The 27,754-nt window shown below is 49.9% G+C and overlaps 3 protein-coding genes across 8 annotated transcripts in view; 1 reads left to right on the forward strand and 2 right to left on the reverse strand.

Annotated features, from left to right (window-relative positions):
- The window catches only part of LOC105542962 (adenylate kinase 8-like), a gene marked incomplete at its 3' end in the record, with an annotated part of 26,651 nt that extends 26,025 nt beyond the window's left edge, over nucleotides 1-626 (reverse strand). Inside the window, exon 1 of the mRNA XM_011984688.1 lies at nucleotides 572-626. The remainder of the gene's footprint in view (nucleotides 1-571) is intronic.
- LOC105542938 (chromosome unknown open reading frame, human C9orf9) lies at nucleotides 3-12,790 on the forward strand. Of its 4 annotated transcripts, none has more exons than XM_011984653.1 (5): nucleotides 3-58; nucleotides 1,249-1,301; nucleotides 6,663-6,843; nucleotides 10,131-10,333; nucleotides 11,052-11,523. In XM_011984653.1, the coding sequence occupies exons 3-5, from the start codon at nucleotides 6,700-6,702 to the stop codon at nucleotides 11,371-11,373; spliced, it is 669 nt and encodes a 222-aa protein (XP_011840043.1). In that variant the 5' UTR covers nucleotides 3-58; nucleotides 1,249-1,301; nucleotides 6,663-6,699; the 3' UTR covers nucleotides 11,374-11,523. The 4 variants fall into 4 exon arrangements, with proteins under 4 accessions (XP_011840043.1, XP_011840041.1, XP_011840044.1 ...); XM_011984654.1 differs by lacking the exons at nucleotides 3-58; nucleotides 1,249-1,301 and adding exons at nucleotides 508-630; nucleotides 12,719-12,790 and having other exon boundaries at nucleotides 11,052-11,199; XM_011984651.1 differs by lacking the exon at nucleotides 1,249-1,301 and having other exon boundaries at nucleotides 11,052-12,789.
- Nucleotides 12,791-14,126: 1,336 nt separating this feature from the next.
- TSC1 (tuberous sclerosis 1) overlaps nucleotides 14,127-27,754 on the reverse strand; it is a 52,884-nt gene continuing 39,256 nt past the window's right edge. For all 3 annotated transcript variants that reach the window (XM_011984657.1, XM_011984656.1, XM_011984655.1), the window contains 8 exons: nucleotides 27,428-27,471; nucleotides 26,679-26,845; nucleotides 25,639-25,821; nucleotides 24,312-24,422; nucleotides 23,444-23,566; nucleotides 20,185-20,372; nucleotides 19,946-20,107; nucleotides 14,127-19,511 (listed from right to left, as the gene is read on the reverse strand). In XM_011984657.1, coding sequence (XP_011840047.1) covers nucleotides 18,992-19,511; nucleotides 19,946-20,107; nucleotides 20,185-20,372; nucleotides 23,444-23,566; nucleotides 24,312-24,422; nucleotides 25,639-25,821; nucleotides 26,679-26,845; nucleotides 27,428-27,471 — 1,498 coding nt within the window. In that variant the 3' untranslated portion in view covers nucleotides 14,127-18,991. The remainder of the gene's footprint in view (nucleotides 19,512-19,945; nucleotides 20,108-20,184; nucleotides 20,373-23,443; nucleotides 23,567-24,311; nucleotides 24,423-25,638; nucleotides 25,822-26,678; nucleotides 26,846-27,427; nucleotides 27,472-27,754) is intronic.

The following is a 27,754-nucleotide window of genomic DNA, read 5'->3' on the forward strand; positions in this document are numbered from 1 at the left end:
TTGGTCGCGCGGGTCGCCCCCGCCCCGACCTCTTCGGCTGACGCGCTCTGCGGCTCGGGCAAGTTCTTTCCCCAACCCCGACCCCGCTTTCCCCATTTGCGCATCTTAGCGGGGGACACCCTCAGGTGGCTTCCAGCTGGGCCTCCTCGTATCTGAGATCCTCGACGAAACCCTGAAGGGGGCAGGTCGGCCCTCCGAGGCGGACCCTGTTTCTGGTTCTGTCAGTGCTCCCTGGCCCCGCTCTCTGTGCCTCAGTTTCCCCATCTTTAAAATAGAGATGCGGGAATAAATGTGGGGGAGGGTGTTTGAAGAGGGAGGGGCGTCTATGGGATGGGCCGGAGGTTCGAGGATCGGGTGGAAATCCTCAGCCCAACTCCTAGCGTCGAGCCCGGGTAGACCCCACCTCCGGCTCCCCGGCTCTGGCCCAGCCGCCACGTGACCCGATTGCTATGGCACCGGCGGTAACAATCAGGCCCGCGGCCCCGCCCCTTCTCGCCCGACCTCCCCACCCACCCTCGCCTCCCAAGACCTGGGACGGGCCTCCCCCACCCTCCGGGACACCGACACTCACGGAGTGACTTCAGCTTCTGAGTGCTCCGTGGAGCGAAGAGCGCTCTAGGACAAGCAAGGGTAAACAGCGATGACCGTGGGTGGGCCCACTCAGACCCCATCCCGGCCTCTGGGTCAGAAACTGGAAGCTGGGGTGGAGGATGGAAAGATGGAGGGGTCCGGAGGATGGAGGGGCCTGCATAGCTGTCTGGGTGGGTGGCGAGGGGAAGGTTCGCGCTGGAGACGGAGCTTTTCGAGTCGTGTGAATTCCCAGTGGTACGGGGCAGCTTGATATTTTATTAGTCGCAACACTGAATAGGGAGCTCTAGCTCTTCTCTGTTGCCATTAACAGTAGGAACTGTAAGAGTTTGTTGAACTCTTAACTTTGTGCTCTCGGCGAAACTCTGTTGTCTCTGTACCTTATGGAGAGGGAAAATGGCACAGTCAGTGCAGACAGCCCCAGATTCCAGTCTTGGCTCCACTTCTTACTGTGTGAGCTTGGCAAACTCTTTACTTGCTCCGTGCCTCACTTTCCTCGCCTGTGAAGCAGGAACTGCTGAAGGATTTCAGGAGCTAATGGATTGGAGAGTAACTGGCATGCAGTAAGCACACAATATATGGGGCTACTATTAGTAGTAGTATTTCATTTAATCGTTCCAACAACCCTGTGAAATAGGCACCTTCATTCCCATTTTACAGATGAGAAATTGGAGGATTAGAACAATGAGGAGTGGTTGGCTGGGTAACTTTGGGCGAGTCACTTCCCCTTTCTGGGCTTCTTTCCTCATCAGTTGTTGATCATACAGCCTTAGAACCAGAAGGCCTCTTAAAGAAGAGGCTAATCCAAACTCGCTCGTTTGACAGATGGATAAATTGAGGCCCAGAAAAGGGAGAAATCTTGGCTAGGGTCACTGATTAAATCGGGCAGAGCCAGGGCATGAACTCCACATCCAGGCTCCAGCTAAAGCCTTTTTCTACCAGCCACCAGCCCAGAGACGTGCCCAATGTAAAAGCCAGCACTGTTGCCTCCTCACCTCCAAACCGCTTCCTCAAAGTGTGCACACCTTGGTAGGCTTGTCAAACCCAACTGTAAAGATAGCTGGGGAAGAAAAGGAAGCTGCCTCCCCCTGAACAAAGTACACAACAGCCATGCCTGCCATTTGCACTGGAGAGGTTTGGTTTGCTTCCTGGACATTTCTGAAATGACTTGCCTTTCTCCTCATTTATTTTAAGCCCTAGGCGCTTTTCCTACCATGATTTAATCTTCTTTACCAGCCTGGAAAAATACAAATCAATTAAAGCTTAAAACCTATGGGTAATCATTTTTTTCCTCCCTCCTCCCCCAGATCGAGAAGTGCCCATACCCTGTGCCTTTCATCCACACTAATTTGGCTGCAGTGGCTCTCGTTCAAGGGACGATCACTTCGGATAGCTTATTACAGCTCCTCTCATGACATTCCTGGCATGCATGTCACAAGTTGCTAGGATCAAGAACGGAGTCAGTTTTGCTCTCAGCGGCTCTTGGGGCCACCAGCCAAGGTAGTGCTGTATCCCTGGAGAACCTGACAACCCCAGGAAGCCCCAAGAGGGTGACAGGGAGCTGGGCACATAAAGGGCAGCCCCCTGAATGTTTAGTCCTCCTTGCTTTGGGTCAAGAAAAAGGGAAAGTCTAGTGGTCATGGCAGTGAGGCCTAGGGCTAGGGCTCTAGTCAGTGGCTGAACCCTGGAGACGTCAGGTAGCTCTTCAGGCCCTTCGCATTCCCTATCCTCACCTCCACAGTCAGTCTGATGTCCGGTGTGTTTGTCTCTAAGTACTACCAAGGAGAAGGGGAGGAGGAAGGAGGAAGGGAGGAAGAAGGGAGGGATCCAAGTGAAGAGCCCAGACTTTATAAAGCCAGGCAGAGCTGAGCAGGAAGTCCTGACTTGCCCATTCCTTATCTGGCCTCAGTTTCCTAATCTATCCTGTGAGGATAACCATGGTACCTGGCTCTAAGGCCGTGGTGAGGACTTGAGCTAACATGTCCTAGAGCCGCATCCCATGACCCACACTGTTCTTAGGAGGACTGGAGTGAGCCACCCTTCTTCAGGCCAGGATCTCCTTGAGGGCTGGAGCACAGCCCCAGCTGTCCCGGCACCGTACCCACCCTCCTCCTGCAAATGTCCCTCCAGCAGACAGTGGCCCTTCGTTCTCCAGGTTCCCACCTGCTTCCCTGCTTTATTTCCTCCTTATCTAAAATGCTGTTCATTTCGCTCTTCCGCATGGTCTGCCTTCCCCTCTGACAGACAAGCTCCTCCAGGGCGGGGACTCTTGTTGGACACCCCAGCACCTGAATAGTGCCTGGCACACAGTAGGAACGCACAAGTGAATGAATGCATGAAGTGCTTTTCACCCCCTTGGCTTAGAAGCCTTCTGCTGTTCTTTCAAATGCCTCACCTGACACTGGGGTCCCTCAGCCGGACCCTGTCCACTGTCCTCTTCTGCACAGTCCCACGTCCCCACACACCAACCTCCAGCCCAGGGTCCCACCCCCACTGCACACCTGTCTCACCTCTCCACAGCCTCCTCCTTCTCAAGTCCGGGTCCAAACATCCCTTCCTCCGGGAGGTCAAGCGCTTAGCAGTTCCTGCTTCTTTTGAGGTACACACCATGCCTGTGATGGTGTCCCCTGCCATTGCACACACACACGCTTCAGCCACGGTCGCGTTGATGATTCTGATGATAGCACCACCACATTCCGGGCCCCATGGTCCACGCCGTACACCTCTGGTCTCGTGTCAGCTCACCCCAGGCTGGGAGGCTGCTGCACACTGAGGCTTAGGGAAGATGGGCAGCTTGCCCAAGGTCAGCAAGAAGGGGTGGAGCCAGGATTTGAATCCAGGCCTCTGTGATTCCAGGGCTCCAGCTCCTCTCATGACATTCCTGGCGTGCATGTCACAAGTTGCTAGGATCAAGAACAGAGTCAGTTCCTCTCAACCTCTACCAACCACAGCTCTCACCATGATGGGGGAAAAGCCAGGCCAAAAGGGCACATGCCCCTTCTCCCTGGAGCTCCACCTGTGTGCTCTCTCTAACTTTTCTGGAGCTTCACCTTTGAGTCATTTGTAAGCCCTGGGCCAAGATTAGGGCAAGGCAGGTGATGCACTCTCAGCACAAAACTTAAGGGAATGCCAACAGTTCAATCACTGAGGTGGACATTTTTCACGTTTTAATGCAATATTTTTAAAAAATCAAAAATAATGCCTAAAATCCATTTAGAGTAACATGTCAAAAATTTCAAGTAAAGGTAGGCTCCGTATTACTGATTTCTCCTCTTGCCTCAGATTTCAATATGGCAAGGTGCAGCAATCTTTTCTTTACAAATTCTGACGCTGCCAGCTCATGCTCCTAATCCCAGCACATTGGGAGGCTGAGGCGGGAGGATCGCTGGAGCCCAGGAGTTCGAGACCAGCCTGAGCAACCTAGGGAGACCCCATCTCTACAAAAAAAAAAGAAGAAAAAAAAAAGAAAACAAGTAGTCAGGCACGGTGGCACATACCTGAGGTCCTAGCTACTCAAGAGGCTGAGGCGGAAGCCCAGGAGGTCAAGGTTGCAGTGAGTCATGATCACACCACCACACTCCAGCCTGCGTGAAAGAGCAAGACCCCTTCTTTAACAAACGTTTTTGGGGCTGGGTACAGTGGCTCTTGCCTGTCATCCCAGCACTTTTGGAGGCTGAGAAAGGTGGTTCACTTGAGGCCAGGAGTTCAAGACCAGCCTAGCTGACATGGTGAAATTCCATCTCTACTAAAAATACAAAAAATAGCCAGGTGTAGTGGCACACACCTGTAATCGCAGCTACTCAAGATGCTTTTTTTTTTTTTTCTTTCGGAGACACGGTCTCACTGTGTCACCCAGGTTGGAGTGCAATACTGCGATCATGGCTCACTGCAGCCTTGACCTCCTGGGTTCAAGCGATCCTCCCGCCTCAGCCTCCCAAAGTGCTGGGATTACAGGTGTGAGCCACTGTGCCTGGCCTATTTTTATCCTGATTGCTGAGTTTTTTGGCACCTCCTTAAGTTTTGCACGGAGGCAAGTGCCTTCCTCATCTCGCCCTAGTTGGGCCTGGGTGAGCCGGACACCATGGGAGGCGCAACAGGAAACCACTGTGCGTGAGTCAGCGTGTCTGCTCCATGTGGTGGGGACCAGCCAAGGATGTGGCAGGTGTCAGTAAACCATGGCAGGCGTCATTAACCCCCACCTCATTCCCTACCCTCAGCTCTCCTTTCCATAGGAGGTTGAGCTGGAAAGAGGCTCCTGCCCTAGCCCTGGCCCCAGCCCACCCCCAGGGGAACTGCAGCTGCTCCTGTGTCTGTTGATGGTCACAGCCCTGTGGCTCTGCTGCAGAAGCATACTCTTGTCTTTCCAGGAGACCCACTCAGTGGCTCTTAAGGTGGCTCCTCTAAGGCAGCCTTGCTGGCTTTTGGCTCCAGGGATAGAGGCTCTGTGGCTGGGCTCCATCTTGCTAAAGGGCCTCTTCCCCAGCCTCCTCCAAGTTCCCTGATTTACCACACCCATCATCTGGCAGAGGCCATCTCCTGGTTTGTTCCTGTGTTTCCTTTCATTCCTCTGATGTCGTCTCCTCTTGCATCAACTGGGGATACTCCCCCTACCCCGCCTCTGTGGTTTTTTTTGTTTTTTGTTTTTTTGTTTGTTTGTTTGTCTTCAGACAGGGTCTCACTGTGTCCCCCAGGCTGGAGTGCAGTACTGCGATCATGGCTTACTGCAGCCTTGACCTCCTGGGTTCAAGCTGGACCCCCAGCTCCAGCCCTGCTCTGGACACAGCAGAAAGAAATATTTCCCAGCCTCGTCTTGTTCTCATTCCTATCCACCTGGAACCTGCTTGGAAGCTTGGAATGTGCCTTCCCTGCCCCAGTCCATGCTAAATGTTCTGGCCCCTTCCATCTCCAACATCTCCCTTGGACTGGACCTGACCTCAGCACAGCCTTCTCTGACCCCTGCTCATGTGGTGACACATTCGAGCCTGGACTTTGTTCTGGAGGCAGTGGAGGGACAGCCGAGTGTGGCAGTACTGACGATGCTGGTTAGACGTAAGGAAGCCTAGGACCTAGGGTGTCTTGGGCACAAATTTGCTGTGACACCTTGGGCAAAACCTTTCCCTCTGAGCCTCACTTTCCCTGTAGCAGCTCAAGGGAGTTGGTTTTCTGAGTCCCTTCCCGCTCTAATGTGATAGAAATCTGTGGTCTGGAGCATTTTGCATGCACTTAGTAGAATTGTGATGTCGTGGAGCACACACCCACAGACTCTTCTGCCCACAGGAGGACTGTAGATGCTCTGACCACCCAAATCACAGCAGGGACAGTCTGAGAGGTGCCAAGAGAGAGCCCTCCCCACAGCCTCCGTGTTACTGATCACGGCATTCCAGCAATTAACAGGGTCAGAGAGCAGTCCACTAGCCACCAGCCCTGCCCCGAGAATGCGCAAACCTGAGACCAAGGCTCCTGCCCCCAGCCCAGAGCAGGCAGACTCACATCTTCTCAAACTAGACAGTCTAGTATTGATTCTTCTCCCCGCTTAATTCATGGGAAGGAATTCCCAGACTTTCCCACCAATTGCAGAGCAGCAGATACTTTAAAATAATTTGATCCACGCTGATAATCTCCTGGTTTTATATCCTGTGGTATATCCCTTGATCCCTGACACCACAGTGAGGGATTGGAGGCTGTGTGTGTACACACGTGCGTGTGTGTGTATGCATGTGCTTGTGTGTGTGCACATGTATGTGTGTGCGTGCGTGTACGTGTGTGCGTGCGTGTGTGTAGATACCCACATCTGGAGAAACAGAACCAGAGAAACTCGGTCCACAGCTGATGGAAGAAGTCACATTTCATGGCAAAGAATGTGTTCATGGAGGGTAAATTTCGAGGTCAGGGTCAGCTCTGTCATGGACAGCTTGGGGGGTCCGGACACGTGCGCAGCCTCCCAGGGCCGCGCTTTCTTCTGTGGGGAGGCGCTCACAGGTGCTCCGGTGAGAGTGACCGACAGTCATTCCCTCCAGAGCTGGATCCGAGCACTGGGTCCTGGGGCTTCATCACTACCCTCTTTCTCCCCACAGATTCCTCCTCTCCTGTAAATGACCACAGAGGAAGACAATGAATGAGGTGAAAGAATCGCTTCGCGGCATCGAGCAGAAGTACAAGCTCTTCCAGCAGCAGCAGCTCACCTTCACCGCCGCCCTGGAGCACTGCAGGGAGAACGCCCACGACAAGATCCGGCCCATCTCCAGCATCGGGCAGGTGGGGCTCCCGACCCCCACGCCGGCCGAGGGGCAACAAGCCCAGCCCCCTCTCATGAAAGATGAAACCACTGGGGCCCAGAGAGGGGAAGCACATTTGTGCCAGAATCAGGACCCAGACCCAGAACCTAAATGGTGGAATGAGTCCTTCATTTGTTTCTCCACCAAATATGTAAGTGAATAACACAGCAGTTAAAGAGGCAGACTTAAGACTCAGCCAGCTGGGGTTTACATCCTACCTCTACCATGTGCCACTGCTGTGACCTCCGGCCAGTGACTTCACCTTTCTGTGTCTCAGTGTCCTCATCTGTGACGCAGGTTCGGTGGTCACCCATAGAAAACTGGGGATTTATTGGTGACCAGAGGGATCTTGTCCCTGCCATCAGATTCCACTGGGGGTTGAGGAACTGTGGGATGCCAAGCACACTGCCAGGTGCTTTCGCAGACGTTTTTATTTAACCTGCATCTCCTCCAAGGTTAGCTGCTGTCCAGGTTTGCTCTGCAGGACTTGGAGGCCTCAAGACCAAATGAGCCTTCCAGGAAGTTAGGGGCTGGAGCTGCAGTGCGGTTAGGAACACACACAGGCCGGCCCTTCGCAGCTTGGAGGGAGTCAGCCTGTGGAAGGGTAGCTGCCCCAAGATGGGTGGGAACAGGCACAGGGCTCAGAACTGCAGAGGAGAAACAGGCTCGGGAGGAACAAGCGACCCCCTCGCTGGCAGCATCCTTTAAAAACTTCTTTTCTGGCCAGGCGTGGTGGCTGATGTCTGTAATCCCAGCACTTTTGAGAGGCCGAGGCAGGTGGATCACGAGGTCAGGAGTTTGAGACCAGCCTGACCAACATGGTGAAACCCCATCTCTACTAAAAATACAAAAATTAGCCGGGCGTGGTGGCGGGTGCCTGTAATCCCAGCTACTCAGGAGGCTGAGGCAGGAGAATTGCTTGAATCTGGGAGGCGGAGGTTGCAGTGAGCTGAGATTGCGCCATTGCACTCCAGCCTGGGCCACAGAGCAAGACTGCGTCTCAAAAAACCAAAAAAAAAAAAAAAAGAAAAAAAATCTTTTTTTCTAATTTTGGTAAAATGTTTCTTCAATTTTTTAACTCAAAAAAATGTTAAATGTAGAGGCCAGATGCAGCGGCTCATGCTGGTAATCCCAGCACTTTGGGAGGCCAAGGTGGGTGGATCACCTGAGGCCAGGAGTTTGAGACCATCCTGGCCAACATGGTGAAACCCCATCTTTACTAAAAATCCAAAAATTAGCCAGGTGTGGTGGCACGCACCTGTAGTCCCAGTGACTCGGGAGGCTGAGGCATGAGAATCACATGAACCCTGGAGGCAGAGGCTGCAGTGAGCCAAGATCATACCACTGCACTCCAGCCTGGGCGACACAGCAAGACCCTCTCTCTCTCAAAAAAAAAAACAGTTAAATGTACAGAAAAGTAGCACCCATATAACCGTCACCCAGATTCAGCGACTTGTGACATTTAGCCAGTTTAGCCATATTTGCCCATGCACGCAGCCCCTGAGCTACTGGAAAATAAACTTCCTCTTCTGTAAACCTGGACTTCGGGGGAAGAAAGGAAAGAAACTGGCTACATCCTTTTCCGTCCATCCTCCAGAAGCTTCAAAAGTCAACAAGTGTCCCTTCCCAGAATCTCTATCAATGCATAAGGGAGTGGCCTTCTTGCCTTAGGTTCAACTGAAGGCTATTGGTAAATAGTGGCCTTGTGTTCTGAGTTGCCTCTTACCCCTCCCCTGCCCTCCCTGAACCAGAAGTGTCCAAAGGTTCCCTGCACACCGTGCCCCGCCCCCCGGCCCCCCCACCAGTGCTCTGTTGTAGTTACACCTTGGGGCAGGTTCCTCCTCCTCGACCCCCACAGGTGCCCTTGTGGGTATGTGTGTCAAAACCCTCTCGCCCTTACAAAGCTGCTGTGTGCCTGGCAATCCTTGAGAAGGAAGCACTTCAGATTGTTTGGGGACACATCCCTTAGCAACAAAAAGGCAAACAGTTACAGCAAGAAAACCCTGATTTAGATGTAGACCTTTGTGGGTGCTGGAGGAGGTGATACCTGCATCTGTCATCAGATTGTGGAGAGTAGAACCATCTGACCGTGAAATGGGTCTGTTAACCTGGCCTGGACCACAGCCAATTCCTCCCTAGCACAAGATCAGACCTCCGGCTCTGGCTCAACCTCGGATGCAGTCACTTGGTAACCCAATAAGCTCCACTTACTCGCCTGCCCCTCCTTCCTCCAGCTTGTGAACATAGTACAGCTGAAGCCCAAAGGATTCCAGTCCCTGCTGTTTCCTCCTCAGTATGGGTGGCCCACGCTGGCATTTCTCACAATGAACTCTCTAAGTGGGATGACAGGCACTGTGGCATTAAGTCAGGGGGCAGCCCCCTTTTGCTTTAGGTGGTGGTTGGTTCAGGTGGCATGGGGACAGGTGAGGGGTAGGGCACAGAGCCACTGAGCTGGGGACAATATCCAACTAAGCCACTGGTGCCCTGGGCAGGTTATTTCACCTCTCCAGACCTCCAGTGCTCATGTCATGGTACTCATCTGTAAGATGAGAATTTAAAAAGGTACCTACTCAGTGTGTACGGTTTAGATGAAGACAAGTGAGAGCAGGCCTGTAAAGCATTTTGCATGGTGCTGGAACACTTGATTTTATATCCATTTATCTATCTACCCATCCATCCATCCATTTAATTTAATTTTTTTTTTTTTTGAGATGGCGTCTTGCTCTGTTACCCAGGCTGGAGTGCAGTGGCGTGATCTCGGCTCACTGCAGCCTCCGCCTCCCGGGTTCAAGTGGTTTTCCTGCCTTAGCCTCCTGAGTAGCTGGGACTACAGGCATGTGCCACCACGCCTGGCTAATTTTTTTTTTCCTAGTAGAGATGGGGTTTTACCATGTTGACCAGGCTGGTCTCAAACTCCTGACCTCAAGTGATCCCTGCCCACCTCAGCCTCCCAAAGTGCTGGGATTACATGTGTGAGCCACTGTGCCCAGTCAATCCATTAATTTCATATCATCTATCTATCCATCCATCCATCCATCTATCTATCCATCCATCCATCCATCCATCCATCCATCCATCCATCCATAGAGAGAGATACCACTATATAGAGTGGTCTGTACCTTAAAATGCTTACACGTTACTTGCATCTCCCCCATGAATCATGGAGGGTGGGAGGGAGTAGGGTGGGTGCTCCTGGACATCTGCACCATAAGCCAGCCAGGACCCGGGTTGGCATGTCCCCAGCTCATGTGGCGGTGGCCTTTGCAGGTGCAGAGCTACATGGAACACTACTGCAACAACTCCACAGACCGGCGGATTCTGCTCATGTTCCTGGACATCTGTTCAGAGCTGAGTAAGCTCTGCCAGCACTTTGAGGCCGTGCACTCTGGCACCCCAGTCACCAACAACCTCCTCGAGAAATGCAAAACCCTCGTTAGCCAAAGCAATGATTTAAGCAGCCTCAGAGCAAAGTAAGTCCCTCTGGTGCTGCTTTTGAGGCCCCGTGTGTGCCTGTGGGGAGGCCTCTGTCCTGCTTCTTTCCTGTTGTCTGGGTCATGTGGCTCCTGTTAGACCACCCTGGGCAGGAAATCCCAGTCTCCTCTCATTTACTGGAATGACTCGGATTCAACGAAACCTTTTCTTTACAAGCATCATAGACATGGCAGGATACCAAATGTCTCACGGGTGTTAGCACCAGGCAGGTGGAGAAGCGGATGTAGAGCCCAGAGCAGTTGCCCCCAGAAGCCCACAGAGATCCTCACTGACATGCAAAGAAGTGGACGCTAGCGCTGCCTCCCAGGGGCAGCAGCACCGCCACTGAGGGCTCCTCATCCTGACAGCCTGGGAGCCCGCAGCACAGTGGGCCAGAGCCTGGGGAAGCTCTGTAGATACCAGGGTGAGATGAGCCAGAGGGATGAGCCAGCCAGTTCCTCACCCCCAACCCAGGTTCCTGCAGACCATGGGGCAGTGGTTTGCACCTCCTGTCTTTCACACCAGAATTACCTGGGGCCTGTGGCACCCCAGGCCGGGTCTGCCAGAATCTCTGGGGACAGAGAGCCTGAGCATGCTGTGTGTCCAGTTCTAAAGCCTCCCCAGGTGACTCTGCTCTGCCTGAGGTCTGGCAGCTGCTTGCCATGGCATGGCAAGTCCCGGGACCATGGGCTCACCCGGCCCCCTGCCATTCTGCAGATACCCTCATGACGTGGTGAACCACCTCAGCTGTGACGAGGCCCGGAACCACTACGGAGGCGTGGTCAGCCTCATCCCCCTCGTGCTAGACTTAATGAAAGAATGGATCGCCCACTCTGAGAAGTTGCCACGCAAGGTGCTGCAGCACGTGAGTGAGCCCCAGGCACGCCAGGAGAGCACCAGGGGAGCCGCTCGTCCTGCCCAGGCCATAGGCACCCAGCCCGGGGCCACTAAACACAAGTGTAGACAGCTCACCAAAGTCAGCCTCAAACCCAGGGGATGTTCAAAACCGCCCTGGAGGCCTCCTGGTGGGAAACTGTAACTCAGAGCCAGGGAGCTACATCGGTGGAGAGCTTTGCTATTTAATTTGGATTTTACTGGTTGGTCCTTTTTTCATTGGTACCCACGGCCCCTGCCACTTACTAACCCCAAAGGGAATCAGTCAATATATTACTGAGACTTCCTCTCTTTCTCTTGCTTTAACTTTTTTTTTTTTTTTGAGACAGAGTTTCGCTCTGTTGCCCAGGCTGGAGTGCAGTGGCGCGACCTCTGTTCACTGCAAGCTCCGCCTCCGGGGTCCACGCCATTCTCCTGCCTCAGCCTCCCAAGTAGGTGGGACTACAGGCGCCCACCACCACGCCTGGCTAATTTTTTGTATTTTTAGTAGAGACGGGGTTTCACCGTGTTAGCCAGGACGGTCTCAATCTCCTGACCTCGTGATCCGCCCTTGTGATCAGCCTCCCAAAGTGTTGGGATTATAGGCGTGAGTCACTGCGCCCGCCCCTCTTGCTTTAACTTCTAATGTTTCCGCTTCTAAGCATCAGGCTCCGTGCTGATGAAGAGGAAACCCACTTACAGGAGTTGCCCAAACAGGATGGCGTGGTAGAGGGTCCAAGGAGGGCACTGAACTGTCACCTAGGTCCTCTTTGAGCCACATCCGGCTCCAGTGCCAGGCCTGTCCCTGCTGCGGGCTGCAGCTTTGCAGTGAGCCACCAAGCTGGAGACCATCCGCTCCTTGCCCCACCACCAGCCCCAACTATAGGCAAGGCACATGCTGTTTGCGAGCCAGGGATGCTCCCCTCCAGGATGGAGTGGGGGTGAGCATGTGGAACGCAGTGTGTTTATATTTTATTGTTATTTTTTGAAGTGGAGTCTCACTCTGCCTCCCAGGCTGGCATGCAGTGGCATGATCTCGGCTCACTGCAACCTCCACCTCCAGGTTCAAGCGATTCTTCTGCCTCAGCCTCCTGAGTAGCTGGAATTACAGGCACCCACCACCCCACCTGGCTAATTTTTGTATTTTTTTTTAGTAGAGACGGGGCTTCACCATGTCGGCCAGGCTGGTCTTGAACTCCTGACCTCAACTGATCCACCCACCTCGGCCTCTCGAAGTGCTGGGATTACAGGTGTGAGCCACCGCATCTGGCCAGAACTCAGTGTGTTTAGTTCTCTGGACCACAGCCAAAGGGGAATAAACCCACCTTCCCTTCTCCTTTACTTGGGAGAGGGAGACCATGACCGAAGCCAGAATTCTGATTTCACGGCTCCTGAGCAAGGGCAGTGACCTGGTTTCCACAGCATAGTTGAACCCCAAACATTGTAAAATGTGTCCCTGGCTTCTGAGCTTGCCCAAAGTAATGTCTGACTGTTGGTTTTTCCCTTCACAGGGGACGACTTAGCTTCTGTATTGTTGCTTCCTCAGGGGGAGACAGTCGAGAATAAAAAGTATTCTACCACCTCTCTGCCTGGCTTGGTTTCCTGGGATTTATCCCTGAAAGAAAACCTCCATCTCCCCTAAGACATCAAAGGACACTGGGCAGTAGCCACACATGCAGAGCCTCAGCAGACAGCAGAGAGAGGCTGCCCTAGGCAAGGGGCAAGGGGGCGTGCCTGTCTCCAGTCAGCTTCTAAGAGGCTCATGCCCAAGCTCCAGAGGGCGAGCCAGCATTCAGATCTTCCTCCAAGGGTGGGAGGTCTAGTTAGAGATCTAGTCAGATAAGAAAACCTGAATTTTCCTGAGAAATTAAAAACTGCCACCTCCCAGTCTTAGTCTCAAAAGAGTTGCTTCAACCATTAAAATGGGCAGAGCAGGGTAGGTGCGGTGGCTCACACCTGTAATCCCAGCACTTTGGGAGGCTGAGGCAGGTGAATCACTTGAGCCCAGGAGTTTGAGACCAGCCTGGCCAACACAATGAAAACCCGTCTCTACTAAAAATACAAAAAAACTAGCCGGGTATGGTGGCAGGCGCCTGTAATCCCAGCAACTTGGGAGGCTGAGACAGGAGAATCACTTGAACCTGGGAGGTGGAGGTTGCAGTGAGTCGAGACTGGGCCACTGCACTCCAGCCTCGGCGACAGAGTGAGACTCTGTCTCAAACAAATAAACACATAAAAATAAAATGGGCAGAGCAATGCTGATTTCCAGACACAGCCAGGCAGAGGCAAGCAATTGAAAGCCACATCGCAAATGAAACTCATCCCTGGTCCTTATATGGAAGTCCAGGCCAAGAGACCATTAGCCAGGGTGGATGTCAAAATTGTGTAAAGGCAGTTTCCGGCCTTCTTGCGAAGCCCATGAAGGGCATGGAGAAGGGAGTGTTGGGAGCGGCACTGTCTCCTTGGCACACTCACATTAACACAACCCGCAAGGCTCAAGAGGGCAAGCTCTGGAGCACTGACGTGTCAGTGCAGTGCCACCAAAAGGACTCCGAGACACCCAGCATGCCAGCATAGAGGAACAACACACCCCTGCAGACAGCCTGGCTCTGGGGGTTTCTCTGTAGACAGGATTCGAGTCACCCCCTCCCACACTATGCCCCTTGGCCACTCTTTGAGGAAGAACATGAATTTGAGGCAGATACAGGTAGGATGTGTGGCTGTGCACCAGATAATTTGCCAGAACAAAAAGAGTCTTCTTAGAGACAAAAGCCCAAATCCATTATTCGTCAGGTTCCTCCTCCAGTCACCCAAGGTAGCCAAACCAGACCCTAAGGCTTCGTATCTTTGGACCAGTCCCCTGCTTGACCTATAAGCCTGCCAAGGCCAGTGTAAGCCACTCCATGTCCACACAGCAGAGTAGTGCAAAACAATAAATTTTTATTTGTTCACAGTTAAACACAAGCAACTGCCTTGACGTTTTAGAACATTCTAAGAAGGACAGCAAACCCTTTTGATTCCAATTCCCATTCACTAAGATTGTACCATTTTATCTTGCAGTTCATTTTTATGGCATCTGATGTGGATTGTTGACATGCTTTTAGGATTGAGGCGGGAAAGTTGAGACCTTTTGACAAGAGCTGACTTTCTTCAATTTAACTAAAAGCAGTCCGTTAAAAACAATCAGTTTCTTTTCACTGATGGGACCCCTTTAAACTGCAAGTTTGCCACACATGGTTCATCCATGATTGAGTTATAAAACTAGATTATGTCTTAGCAAAATCTGTTCCTCCGTAATATATTTGTGGTCCATAGAAGTCTTCTGAAAAGTGATTACTGATTCTTCCTAGTGCAAAATGCATGGCTGCCCCTTTCATAAGCCAAAGTATTTGCTACACAGAGCAGCACCATACCCTCCTGTCCAAACACTGTAAGAGGTGGGGAAAGGGAGGGAGGGGTTGGTCTGGGGGTTCTCAGACTCTCAGGATCTCCCCTGAAAGGTCCAATGGTTAAACCAGCCTACTTATCTCAGAGGGTGGGTAATGTGGCGCTGGGAAGCGAGGAGGAAACTCCTCTGCCTTCATTAACTCGTTTCATGACCAGAAGCCGCGGGCACAGGTGCTCGGCTCTTCCAGGCAGGCTTCCCTTGTAGCTACAGCTACTCTTCCCTCAGACGAGCCGATACGGACTGCAGGACGGCATGGAGGAGACAGGAACATGCTCCCCTGGGCACATCGAAGAGTTCCGGACAGAGAAGCCACGTGGGACAAGGGTCACAGCAGCAGCCTAGGGGCCAGTCCTCGACCTAAACTTGTTTTTACCTACAGACAAAAGCTTAATCGAGTGCAATCAATGCCTTGGGGATCTTTGCAGCAATCTGGGGGACATGTGTCACAGAACTCTGGATGTAAACAGACACACAAACATCTTCAGACTGGATACATTTTTCCAACGCTTATGGCATGTACCCTGGAGAGTGAAGGTGCAGCAGATAAGGTGTACTGATCTGAGTCACTCCACACAAGGCAGCTTTCTTCTCCAGGTGGGGCAGAGCCCCCTGGGGGGACCACTCTCCAAGAGTATCCGCAGGAGGTGGGCGGCACTCCATCTCACCAAGGTCCTGGCCGGGCCTTCGCTCTGCCCAAACCCTCCTCCAGCCTGTACAGGCCTCCTCCCACCTCTTAGTGCTTTCAGTGAGATAAGGTGAGTCTCACTGTGGAGAACTTCTGTTTGCTCTTCAGTTCCTTCTTCAAGTGGTATGCTCTACTATTTGGTAGAAATTCACATTGGCTTGTCACAGCACACTTCGGTTCTGCTGGCTACATGAAACACATACCCAGTTTTCTGTCCTTAACAGTGAGTCTGAGCCTCTGTGGTCTCACAGATCCTTTCATCCCCAGGACCATTTTATACATCCTCCTCTGAACAACGGCTAGAGTTTTATCTTTCTCAACAACTATACCAGAAACTACATGTGCTGTTGCAAATGGGGACGGCCCAAGAGTCTGGAGTTTTGTTCCCTGCTGCTCTGCTTTTACCCAGTAATGTGCGGCATGGTGGGTGAATTTTTCTAATTGTCAGTGGCTTCCAGGACCTGTTCCTGGGTTGTAACAGTTCACCTTCTCAGAACAATTTGGACTGTTTCCCCCAACCACGTCACATAAGCTTTGGCTCACAAAGTAGCTCACCTCTCGCCTCTCCACTCATCAAGCTTAGTAAGAAGATTCTGCAGCTTAGTCCCAAAGGTCGGGCAGTTTTCTCTCCTGAAAAACTCTGTGGGCACACCTAGAGAGGTCACTGTCTGCCCACCTGCCTTAGTAATGCTGGTCCTAACACTCCTCTCCAAGGACATCTTTCACAACTTCTCCATCGAAGAAGTGACCTTGACCTTCCTACCTTTGGGTTTCAGTTTTTTTATATTCATGACCACGTGTTTCTTCCAATCCCATAATAACAATTTTTATAGACTTTATGGCAGAGTCTTGTCAATGGCTTTTTGAAAATCCATTGAAGTTCTATCAGATGCAGATCTGTGTGTTTATTCACCTGCAGGGACTCGGGAGCTCATCTGCTCTGCGTCTTCCTATCCCCCTCCCCGCTAAAGCTGTAGTGCACCTTTTTAAAGGAATTCCATGCTGCACAGCAGCAGACTTTGGGCTCCTCGGGGCCTGTGCTGACTCTGGTTAGTGTCAGGTGGGGATCCGAGTAGGTTATGCACATTGGCCAAACAGCTGAGACAGGTATGCTCACCCATAGTGATTCCTGGATGGAGGCCATCCAATCTCAACATTTATAAATACCAAGCTGCTTAATTGGTTTCAAGATAGACTCTGCCCTGAACGCTTACTGTACTAATACCTTTGCCCAGGACTGAATTGCCTCTCGAAAGTCCTACTGTCACCTTTCCCATCCTTAAAACTACTCACTGCAGCATGATCGAGTGACTCTCGGCAGGTTTACCACTTCCAAAACCAAACCAAACCTAACTACTGACTCGAGTTCTTTGCAACATGAAAGCCTACAGTTTTAGGCTGGGCCCCTTCACCATGACTCCAGGTCTCATTCTCCCATCCGTGGTTGAGTGAAACCCACAGCCTCCTGGAACTCAGAGGCACCTGAGCTTGGAGCCACCTTTGTTATAAAGCTGAGGAAAGGGACACCCAGGCTGGATGGACGAGCTGAGGGCCCTGCACAGACATGTCCATGGAGCTTCAGGCCTAGGCCTCTGTCCATGCTGCCACCTTTCTTCCCTTTATTTTGACAACCCGTCCATTTCTAAAATGTGTTTTCTTTTTCACCTGGGCCTCTTTTCCTTTGCCAATTAAGGAAAAAGCTTTAAGTGCCTGGTATCTTGTTCTGTGGCACAGATCTCTAGAAGGAAAGTACTTAAAACCAGTTTCAGGATTCACTGATGGGATTTCCTTCCCTTTCTAAATTTGTTCACGTTTTCCTTTTCTAAAACTGGACCAGGAAACTAGACTATACTGGATTTTAAGCTTTCCTTTGGACAAAGCTGAATTAAACGTGTGGTGTCACTAATACTCCACATCTGACAATTCAGGGCCAACTGCCAACCTGTGCTAGGCCGAGTAGTTGACACCACGCCCTGCCGCAGGCTGGGAATCAGTCACACCCAGAAAGCCTGCCTCAACAGGTTTTCTGCCGGTATAGCCAGGGTGACATAGAGTCTCCAACTGTCTACCTCCCTTTAGTTAGGAATGCTAGAATATTTATTGCCATGCTAAAAAAAAAAAAAAAAAAAAAAAAAGACTTTTATTCTCTAGTGCTCGAAGCCTCCGTGTGCACTAAGATTTCGTACCATGACAGTTTTTTACCTCTTTATGACTGAATCCTTGTATTCTTTTTAATGAAAGAATAGAAACAGGAAAGCCAAGTTCACTGGCTCCTTCCTACCAGCTCTCCCCTGCCTCAGCTGGAACACCAGGCAACAATTCTTAGGATTCTAGCATTTCTTTCAGGAGCACTTGTTGAGTTTGGATTCTCTGCCACTGCCACTCTTCTGACTAGTGTCATCTCTCGTGAGCACGTGGGGCAGCCTAGTGGGCATACACAGCCAGCTTTTGCCAACATTCTCCCGGACTCTGCTTAGACTGCTCTGCCATTACTAACATGGACAGTGTGATGACATCGCTGCCTGAAGAGTCGGCCCCTCAAAGTTGGAATTGGTATGAAAAAGCTGCCCCCCTTCTGGTGGCCTAGAACCTGCTACAGTGAGGCAACCCTAACAGCCTGGGAAATGATGGTCACATACACTTTGCAGAAACTCTTTGGACCTTCAGAGCCTTTCTGCTGCACTGTCACAAATAAGCTGACATGAACAAGAGGCGTGTGCACACAAAGGGAGGCCAGCAGACAGGAAGGTTTAACAAAAGGCCCAGCAAGCTGAGATGGACTGGAGGTGCAGTTCCTCATGCTCAAGTGCTTCTCGGGTAACCTCTCCCAGTGACTGCTTCTTGCCTCCTACGGAGAACAGGTTTTACCACCTACACACCAGCCTGTGGTCACAATAGTACCAACATTCAAGCAAACACCAAATAAATAAGAGGTAGTGGGGGAAGAGGGACAAGAGCTTTCCCAAAGGGTGTATGGTCTCCACAGTGCCAGCTCTAGATTTCTGAAACAGGCTTCTGTTACACAGAACTTTCTAGGAAGCTTATTAGAACTGCCAAAAGAATGTAAGTGTGAATAAACCATTGTTCTTCTAGACCTGCTGCTTTAGATGCTGAACTTCAGAATCAAAAAGCAGTGGAAAAGTCTCATGTGACAGCTTTCAAGTGAAGACAACCAGCTTTGCAGGCTATGTCCTCCTGGAAGGGACAAAACCAGACTTACCTGCAATGCAACAAACTACCTGGTCTAACTGAGAGCCAACCCAGTAATCTGAGCTTCAGGAAAGCAGAAAGTGGTGTGTTAGACTCAAAGATTAAATTTGGCCTCATATTGCACAGGTTCAAAGGACGCAACCATTCTCGGGGGAAAGGAAGAAAGTAAAGCTACTGAGGAACACCAACTGGCCCTTGGATTAGAACACACTGCGAGGTAAATGAGAGGGGTTAGGGCAGGTGGAAGGGAAGGTCAAGAGGCATTTCAATGCCAGATCCAAAAACCGTTCTGCATTCAGTCAGCTGTCCAAAGGACCTCCGTCCCATTTCCACACATGAACTTGCACTCAGACCCTGGAAACAGGAAAGCTTTGAAACGTGCATTCACACCTCCTGTTCTGTGCCAACAATATGCAAGTTAACACTGATTGACCACCATCCTTAGCTGTGTTCATGATGAGTCTCATTGTAGTCCATGATATGTAGCTGTCCAACACTGTCCGGGTTCGGGGGAGATGGGTGCGGGCCATCTAGGTTCAGGGGAGTCTTGGCTTCCACACCCAAGTCTTTGCTCAGTTCCGTCTTTAGGCTCTCAGAAAGGCTACTGGTCATGCCGTCCTCATCACACTGACTCTCGCTCTTATTACGAAATAACTCTCGGGCCTTCATACCCAGGAAGCTTTTTGAACTGGGAAGTGAGCCCACAGTGGTAGGGATGCTGGCAGACGGTTCTCCCGTCGTCGTCTCCCACCGACTGCTGAATGGGCCCGCCCTCTGGTGTGGGGGCTTCTCCGGGGTGGAAAGCTCGCTGCTGCTGCTGCTGCTGCCTCCACCTCCTCTGCTTCCACTACTGCCCCGGGTGCTGCTGGGCCTGGGGGTCTTGGTCTCACCGTTGTGGCCAGATGCCTCTTCATTGTGCCCTACCATGGAATCTGAGCACCCGTCATTACAACAGTCAAGCCTGTAAGAAAGCCCGGGAGGAAAGAAGGAGCTGGTGATTGAGGCATCCACATTTGGAAGATGTGGAATTACACGGACACTCACTCACACTGATGCTGAACTCTGCTAGCCCACTCTCTGTTTTATAATACTGGACTCAAGCAAGAGATCTCATCAAGAGAAACCTAAGTCACAACTAGGGATACTAGGTGGCAATCTTAAGTGTGAACACTTCCTGTGGCTGTATGGAGGGACTCGAGGCCAGGAAAAGGACCATGAAGAGATCACTGGACGTTTGGAGGAAAGGAACGTCAGAGTGGGTCTCTGAAATGGAGTGAGCTGAGCGCTGCAGCCCTGTCTAATCAGCTATAACTGCTTCCCACACCATGTGACACAGTCCTTCTGCTGTAATTGACAGCTTAATCCCAAGGTCATTAATCAGTTCTTTGTTCCTACCTTTCTTCTGCTGCTTCAGCTGCTTCGGCTTTTTCTTCTTCAAGTTTTTTCAGGAGGCCATCTTTCTCCAACCTGCCATATAAATCTAAGATCTCCAATTCAAACACCTGGGTTATCCTTTTCTGAGCCTCATACCTGCTCTCTGCAGCCTGCAGCTGTCCTCTGAAAGATACAGACCAGCCAGAATATAGGAAGTTCCACTTAATAAAAACACAAAAGCCTTTCCTGATGAAAGTTACCTTGCCTGGAGTTTGACATCCTCTAAATATTTCTTCTGTTCCAAAAGAAGGTGGTCTTTCTTGGCCAGGTGAGATTCCAGTTCCAAAATCCGTTTCTGGGAGGTGTCAAGCCTCTGAGTCTGCTGGAGAACATGGCTTCTGTTTTTTTCTAGCTCTTTCCGATAGGCAGCTTTCATCATTTCTACTTCCTAAAAAAAAAAAAAAAGACTAGAATTAGTACTTATAAAAAATAAACACGCTGTATCCATTTTGAAAAGACAATGTAAGAAGGACTGAGAAGGCACTTTAGTAAGCTGGTAGTATTATCCTAGTAACCCTTCCTTGAAATCGATCCCCAAGGAAAGCATGTGAAACATAGAGATTTTGCACAAAAATAATCATCACAGCATATTTATAAGAGCAAAAACCTGGAAACATCATTTAAGTCTAATGTCAGGGGAACAGCTAAGTAAATTAAAATACATCCTATATTTCTAAGTCTTTTTAAAAAATGATATGGTATCAGTAAAAAGATTAAAAAGCAGACTACAAGACTGTGTGAATAGTACAATCAACTATGCGAACATATACGTATCCAAAACACCAAGTGAAAATCCGCCAGTATCCGGCTATCATTTCAGTCTAGTGGTACTGCAGGCCACTTGCTTTCTTTCTCCTTTTCTCCCCCTCCTGACAATAGCGCAGGTGGGGCTACAGAATGGAACGCCAGTGGAGCAGGTCTGCTCAAGCAAAGCAGCCTCTGCAGACTGGGTGCCCTGACAAGGTTTGTTGATCGTGCTAAGGCAGATGGCCTGCAGCCGACAGATTGGAACAGCTTGAAACCCAGAGCAAGTACACATTAATGCTCAGAAAGAAGGCGGAAAGGATATTTTTTTAAGCCTGTGTTACTTTTGTGTGTGTATGTTTACTGTGGTAAATTGTACAAAACATAAAATTTGCCATATATTTGTTTTTTAAAAAAGACAATAAACCATAAACAGCAAGGAGATGAGCTTTCACGAAGGCGCCCCTGCCTTGATGCTGTCTGGTGAGCCCAATGCTTCCTTGTTACAGAATGCAACTGATTTAAACTCAGAACTGGCTCTGATAATGTGGCTGTTCCAGCTGTGCTAAATGGCTCCAGACTTCAGCACAGGGTAGCTGAACGCATCTATCTGGTCTTTGTCATAAACAATAGGACTTATTCATGGATAATCATGCAAAGCACTGAACCAGGAACATCCGCGAGGAACATCCGTGCACTCTCACTAATCCTTACAGCCACCCCTACCAACTGTTCCCCCGATTCCCCACCACTCACTCTTCCTTCTCCTCTGGATGGAACAAGAGCAACCCTAGCTCCAGGTTCGGGGGCAAATCCTAACTGGCTTGAGGCAATAACTAGGCTAGGGATGGGCACAGGACAGGCCCGGCCAACAGGGGAGATAAGTATGGTGGGAGCATCTGGGAAAGGTTTTCTTTCTTTCTTTTTTTTTTTTTTTGGAGACAGAGTCTCGCTCTGTTGACCAGGCTGAAGTGCAGTAGCATGATCTCGGCTCACTGAAACCTCCGCCTCCAGGGTCAAGCGATTCCCCTGCCTCAGCCTCCCAAGTAGCTGGGACTACAAGTGTGGGCCACCACACCCGGCTAATTTTTTGTATTTTTAGTAGAGACGGGGTTTCATCATGTTGGCCAGGATGGTCTTGATCTCCTAACCTCGTGATTCACCCACGTCTGCCTCCCAAAGTGCTGGTATTACAGGAGTGAGCCACCGCGCCCGGCCTGGGAAAGATTTTCTTGATGAGGAATAGGAAGAGATGCTCTCCTCTTCTGTGGGACATTACTGTGTCTGCCTGTCATATCTGTGCCTGTGGCACACACCTGGCAACCGTGAGTGCAGCTAGCTGGAGGACCAGGCCTGCAGGATAAGCAAGGCAGTGCAGAAGAATGGAAAGAGTCTGCCTCCTCGATGCTGTCCCTGAATGGCCAACTTGACCAACCTGGAACTCACCTGCCTCACGACTTCTTGTCAAGTGAAATAATAAAATTCTCCACTGTTAAGCCAGTTGAGTGTTTTTTGTTTTTGTTGTTTTTTTGAGATGAAGTCTTGCTATGTTGCTAGGCTTGGTCTAGAACTTCTGAGTTCAAGCAATCCTATTTCAGCCTCCCAAATAGCACTATAGGCATGTGCCACCATGCCCAGCCCTAGTTTGGTTTTTGTTGTCTACAATTGAAGGCATCCTGACTATCACAACTCAGCTGCATCACCCCTGTTTAATGAACTGGGAAACAGGGCTCCACGGACAGGAGGCTACTCAAGGTCCCAAAGAGCACAAGGGCTCCATGGAGGCCGCCCGTCTAGGCTTCACTCAGGAGATGGCACGCGCGCGTTTCAGCAGCTTTTTCAGGAGCTCTCTTGTGCCACAGATCTGTTTCTCCCCCTTTCTGTTCCCAAAGTCATTACACCTCCAAAATAAGTGATAGATGCTTTCTAGAGAAAGTACCACATCTAACATCCTTCTGAGAAAGGGAGTCTGACTCTGAGAGCTGAGAGGAGCCAAGAAATAGAGAGTAATTCTATTAGGAAAATTACTCTCTCCAGTTCTAAGACTCCTCTCTACATCCGGCGAAAAGGACCCTTTACAAAGCACATGCCCAAGAAACCTAAAAAGGAGGCCCATGTGTGATGGAGAAGTTAGTGACAGGAAGCAACTGAACAGCGACTATTAAAATTCAATTCCCACCTCATTCACTAACATTACCTGAGGCTATTTATAAAGTGACTTAAAACTTCTGCCTCGACACCACTGGTGAGGCACTAATTAACGTAAGATCATCCCAATGCTGGCCTTGTTGCCAGGACTGAACTACCATCTGCAGAAATCCAACATTAAAAGGAAAAACACCTGGTATGTACGCCAGTCTATACCCACAGTCCTGAGAGGTATGTTAAACAGAATTGGTCCCCCACCCTTCTTTTTTTCTCCCCCTCTTTGAAAGGGGGCGTAGGGAAGAGAAAGGAAACACTTTACACCTACTCTGTACCAATTACCATTAGGTGCTTTCAGTGCGAGTTAACTTCAAAGCAACCCAACAGGAGAAACAAACTCACGCGGTGGCTGGAAAGTGCTTGTCTATCTGGACCAGGGGGAAGTGGGACTGCCACTCCGTCTTTTAGGAAACAAGTCATCAAGCCATTCTATATGACATGCCGGAGACATACTGTCTGGGTCTGAAATGCTTTCCCTACTAAGGTCTGGCTCCCTGAGCCCTGGCATACCTTTGTGGTATCTGAGTGCTTGTTTTGCAGTTGTTCCAAATATAGCTCGTTGACCTCCCCAAGAACCAACAGCTGCCTGTTCAAGAACTCCATCTGCTGCTGGACCGACTCACTGTTTGAGAGCTAGCCAAAAAACATAAGCAAAGTGAAAAATCCGACGACATAAAACTAGCACATGGACATGAAATAGGGAATCAGCTAGGAGCACACTATTTCAATGTTAAAGCAAAATAAACAAGTCCCATCGATTTACAGTCCCTGACATAATGGCAGGTGGGGAGGATGGCACCCAAGGACAACAAAAATAGAAATGCACTTTGGAACTGTGCTTTGCAAAGGGGACAGCACGAATGCAGTCCATCAAAACTGGCCACCCACAGAACACCTGGAGAAGGTGGACAGGTATACCACCAAGGCCCAGTGGCATAAAGCCCTAGGGAAAACTCACCGTTCTTGACAAAATGATGTATGAAGTGCAGTGATTCCCAAAGAAGGAGGAATCACGCTCAAAAACCTGAACAAACTTTTGACACTTATGTAAACAAAGTGTGAAGAAAGGGTTCCATGGGATACACATAGACCAGGGTTTAGGATGGATACTTCTTTGCTGCAGGGGGCTGCCTGTGCATTGTAGGATATTTGGCAGCACTCTGGCTCCGACCCACTAGATGCCAGTAGCACCAAAAACATGAACCTAAAATGTCTCCAGACACTGCCAAATGTCAGGGAACATGGGGGCAGCAGAACTACTTCCCGTTGGGAACCCATGACACAGACACTCAAGTAATATATTTCTTTAACCTGTCCGAAGGAAGAATGTTAGCAAATGGTGTTTCAACAGATTCAGGTCTGCCTCATTTCTTCTTACCTTTTGGGAAACCTGACTGAGCAGCAGCTCAGTGTGACACACCTTGTTGTTGGCCTTCTTCAATTCTATCCGCAGCTCTGCAATCATGTTCCTGCAGTCCTCCAGTTTCGTCTACCCAAAGAGACGTGGACATGAAGTTTGAGGAGCACTGACAGGCCGGATCACAAGCCTACCTGGCCACCAGCCCACAGAGGACTGGGAATGCCTAGCTCAACGGCTCTACTTTCTTGGGCCCTCAGGATTTGATATGTTAGTTTTAAAAAGTAAGTTATGGTTGATTTCTGAGTTCCTTACTGTTTAACAAAAGAAAAAAAGAGACCTAAGATTCTCAGTTCCCAAGCTGTGCACCAAAGAGCCCTGAGGCTACCCAGCAAACTCAGAGAGGCCGCAGAAAGATTTTAAATTTTCGAGGGAGACGCAGCGCCATCTGTTGGACACCCTGTGAATTACCAACTAGCTGGAAATGATGCTGCGACTGTGGATGACGTCTTTGTGAAGCTGGGCTTTTTTGGGTGCAGTGATACAAAGCACCACAAGGAAAACCAGTGTGAAACAGGAAATGAGGGTGTCACTGTCCACTCTGATTTCAAGGTCTGAGATGCCATGCAGTGCCCAATAGGTGCACACGAGGCATTAGTAATTGCAGTTATTATTTTTTAAAATTTATATGTATTATTTCTAAACACCTACTAAGTTCTTAGGACATTCATACTCACTAAGTTATTCAGATCGACTTAATGAGCAGAACTGTTAAGTGTTTCTTTTTGGCTGCAGAAAAAAAAATTGACTGAGACACTAAGGGAGCTACTATATGAACCAAGAAAGTTGGGGAACCTCTGCCCTAAGTAAGATTCACCTGCCATGGCCAGGCGTGGTGGCTCAAACCTGTAATCCCAGCACTTTGGGAGGCCGAGACAGGCGGATCACGAGGTCAGGAGATCGAGACCATCCTGGCTAACACAGTGAAACCCTGTGTCTACTAAAAAATACAAGAAACTAGCCGGGCGAGGTGGCGGGTGCCTGTAGTCCCAGTTACTCGGGAGGCTGAGGCAGGAGAATGGCGTGAACCCGGGAGGCGGAGCTTGCAGTGAGCTGAGATGCGGCCACTGCACTCCAGCCTGGGCGACAGAGTGAGACTCCGTCTCAAAAAAAAAAAAAAAAAAAAGATTCACCAGCCATGAAGAATCTCTGCCATGATTTGAGAGAGAAAAGCATTCAGCTTAATGAAGCTGAACAAGTCGAGGACACCCCAGGAAACCAGCTGCCTCCCTCCTCACTGCTCTCCAGCGTTCTCGCAGTTGGCTTTGCCTGGTGCTCCAGTTCATACCTGTAATTCCTGGCTCTGGTTGTAGAATTCCTCTCGGTCATGCTGCAGCTGTCTGATCTGGCTGTGGAGCTTGGTCACCATAGTGTCACGCTGCTCCTGAAGCTGACTGTATCTAGCTTGTTCTTTCTGCAGACTAACCTTCCACATCTGGATGTCTTTCTCTTGTAACTTCAACTGATCTTTCTAGCAGAGACCAGAAATGTCATCATTTTAGCTGTCTTCCAACACAGGCAATTTAACACACACTGCAAACATTTCACCTGAATAGTCACAAGCTACCCTGACAATGTAACTACAGACCCAAACTCTTAGAGCTCTCACTACTGTTTTACTTGGCTTTAGGTCAAGGTTTTCCAAATTTTACATTAAGCAAATGGATTTTAAGTTGCTTAAAGAAATCTTCTCAGGGATCAATTTGCTTCCAATACTTTCAAAAGTCTGACTACCAACACTGGAATAAAATCTCTCACACATGGTACTAAGTTCACTAAAATGATGAGCATTTACTGAATGCCTGCAGTGTGCTGGGCACTCAGCAAGTGCTACCGACATTTCTTCTAACCATCACAACTTAAAGAGCAGCTGCTGCTATTATTATTTCCATTTTATAGCATGGCTAACAGAGGCTTTAAGAGGCCAAGTTACTTTTCTAAGGTAACACTGGTAGAGCCGAGATTCAAACTCCAGGTCTGACTGGCTTCACACACACTGTACAATACACACTTCAGTTTTGTGCCATGAAATAGCTTTACAAGAGTTGGTTTTACATTTGGAAAAATAAAATCATCTTCTGACCCTTCATCACCATGGCCAATTACATGCAAACATACACACACAAAATCACTTGTCCCCATGGTTTCTGAGAATTATGAGGGAATTCTGAGACGTCACCATTCATGTCTTAATCTCGAGTGACCTGCCCGAAGGAGTGGGAGGGACTGGGAACTCTGACCTCCTCAGCTGCTGTTTTTTGTAAGCTATCATGCTGACCCAAAACAAAACAAACAGCAAGCTCCACCTGTCCCCTCCCCAGTCCTCACCATGGCAGCATTATGTTCCTCCAGAGCTGCTGCTTTGATCACCTTGCGGAGGAGCCGCCTGTTCCGCAGGGCATGCTGCTGCCTCTTAAAACGCTCGTAGAGTAACTGGTTGTGCAGTAAAAGCAACTGGTCTCGGAGGGTGCGGATCTCATCTGAAGGAGGAGAGCCTGATTTTAAAGCAGAGGGAGGGTGGCAGAAATGCCTTTTACAGATCGTTCAATCAAGCCCCCTTCCCATGTGTTGTTAGTTTAACAAACACAATTCTTTAAGAAACAAATCACCACTCTCTTTGCAAATGACCACTTGGCTCCCAGCAACAGCAGTGGGGAAAGTATGGACTATGTGTCTCCCTCGTGAAGGAATGCAAAGGGTCGTGTCACGTGGGATGACTCTTTCAGAGCCTGCTTTCCCTTCCCCACAAATCTAGATCACACATTTCAGGTGCCCTGTTTCTCAAGACCCTTCCTTCACTGTGTGTTCTCCTTCACTCTGGTCTTCTCTAGGGAAGCCTGGCAGGAAGTCTGTAGTTTTGCACTTCTACTCTCAAGTGCATGGTACTTGCCACTTTTCAAAAATAAGAAATGCTGACTTGGCAACACTTGAGATCCTTTAGCCAAGCAGATAGCCTGGCTGGAGCAATAGCCAAGGGGAGATCTGTTTCCCAGAGGGCACCTCCTTCAAGGACAGAAAGGGCAACAAGCAAGCAGGAACCTTGTGGGCTGGATTTGGAGCTAAAGTAACAACTTTACCTCCAAAGTGGGTCCAGTCGACAGACTTGCTGGGTAAAGGCAACCTAGGAAGAAAGTTTTTGAGTAACAAAGTTACGGATCTTACCAAGAAAAAAACTTATCTGGACTTTTATTTGCGGCAAAGTTAGATCACTTCTTTGTGGTCAAAATCTGCAATGGCATAAGAATGTTTCAAACTCCAGGGCCACAGAGAGTTAGAGAAGCCTACAGTGGACACAATGGGAGGCAGCCCCACGGCCTCCGACCTGGTCTGCAGAGCAGAGAGGGCCGCAGGCTGACCTCCACTGCATACACTGTGGCCTCCGTTTCTGGGGCCAGCTCTCCAGA

Source organism: Mandrillus leucophaeus, unplaced genomic scaffold (genome assembly GCF_000951045.1).
Source record: "Mandrillus leucophaeus isolate KB7577 unplaced genomic scaffold, Mleu.le_1.0 Scaffold271, whole genome shotgun sequence".
Taxonomy (NCBI): domain Eukaryota; kingdom Metazoa; phylum Chordata; class Mammalia; order Primates; family Cercopithecidae; genus Mandrillus; species Mandrillus leucophaeus.

Coding starts and splice junctions, on each gene's coding strand:
- LOC105542938 (XM_011984651.1), top strand. CDS start 6,700: ATGAATGAGGTGAAAGAATCGCTTCGCGGCATCGAGCAGAAGTACAAG. Junction 6,844..10,130: donor CCATCTCCAGCATCGGGCAG/GTGGGGCTCCCG, acceptor TGGCCTTTGCAG/GTGCAGAGCTACATGGAACA. Junction 10,334..11,051: donor TTAAGCAGCCTCAGAGCAAA/GTAAGTCCCTCT, acceptor GCCATTCTGCAG/ATACCCTCATGACGTGGTGA.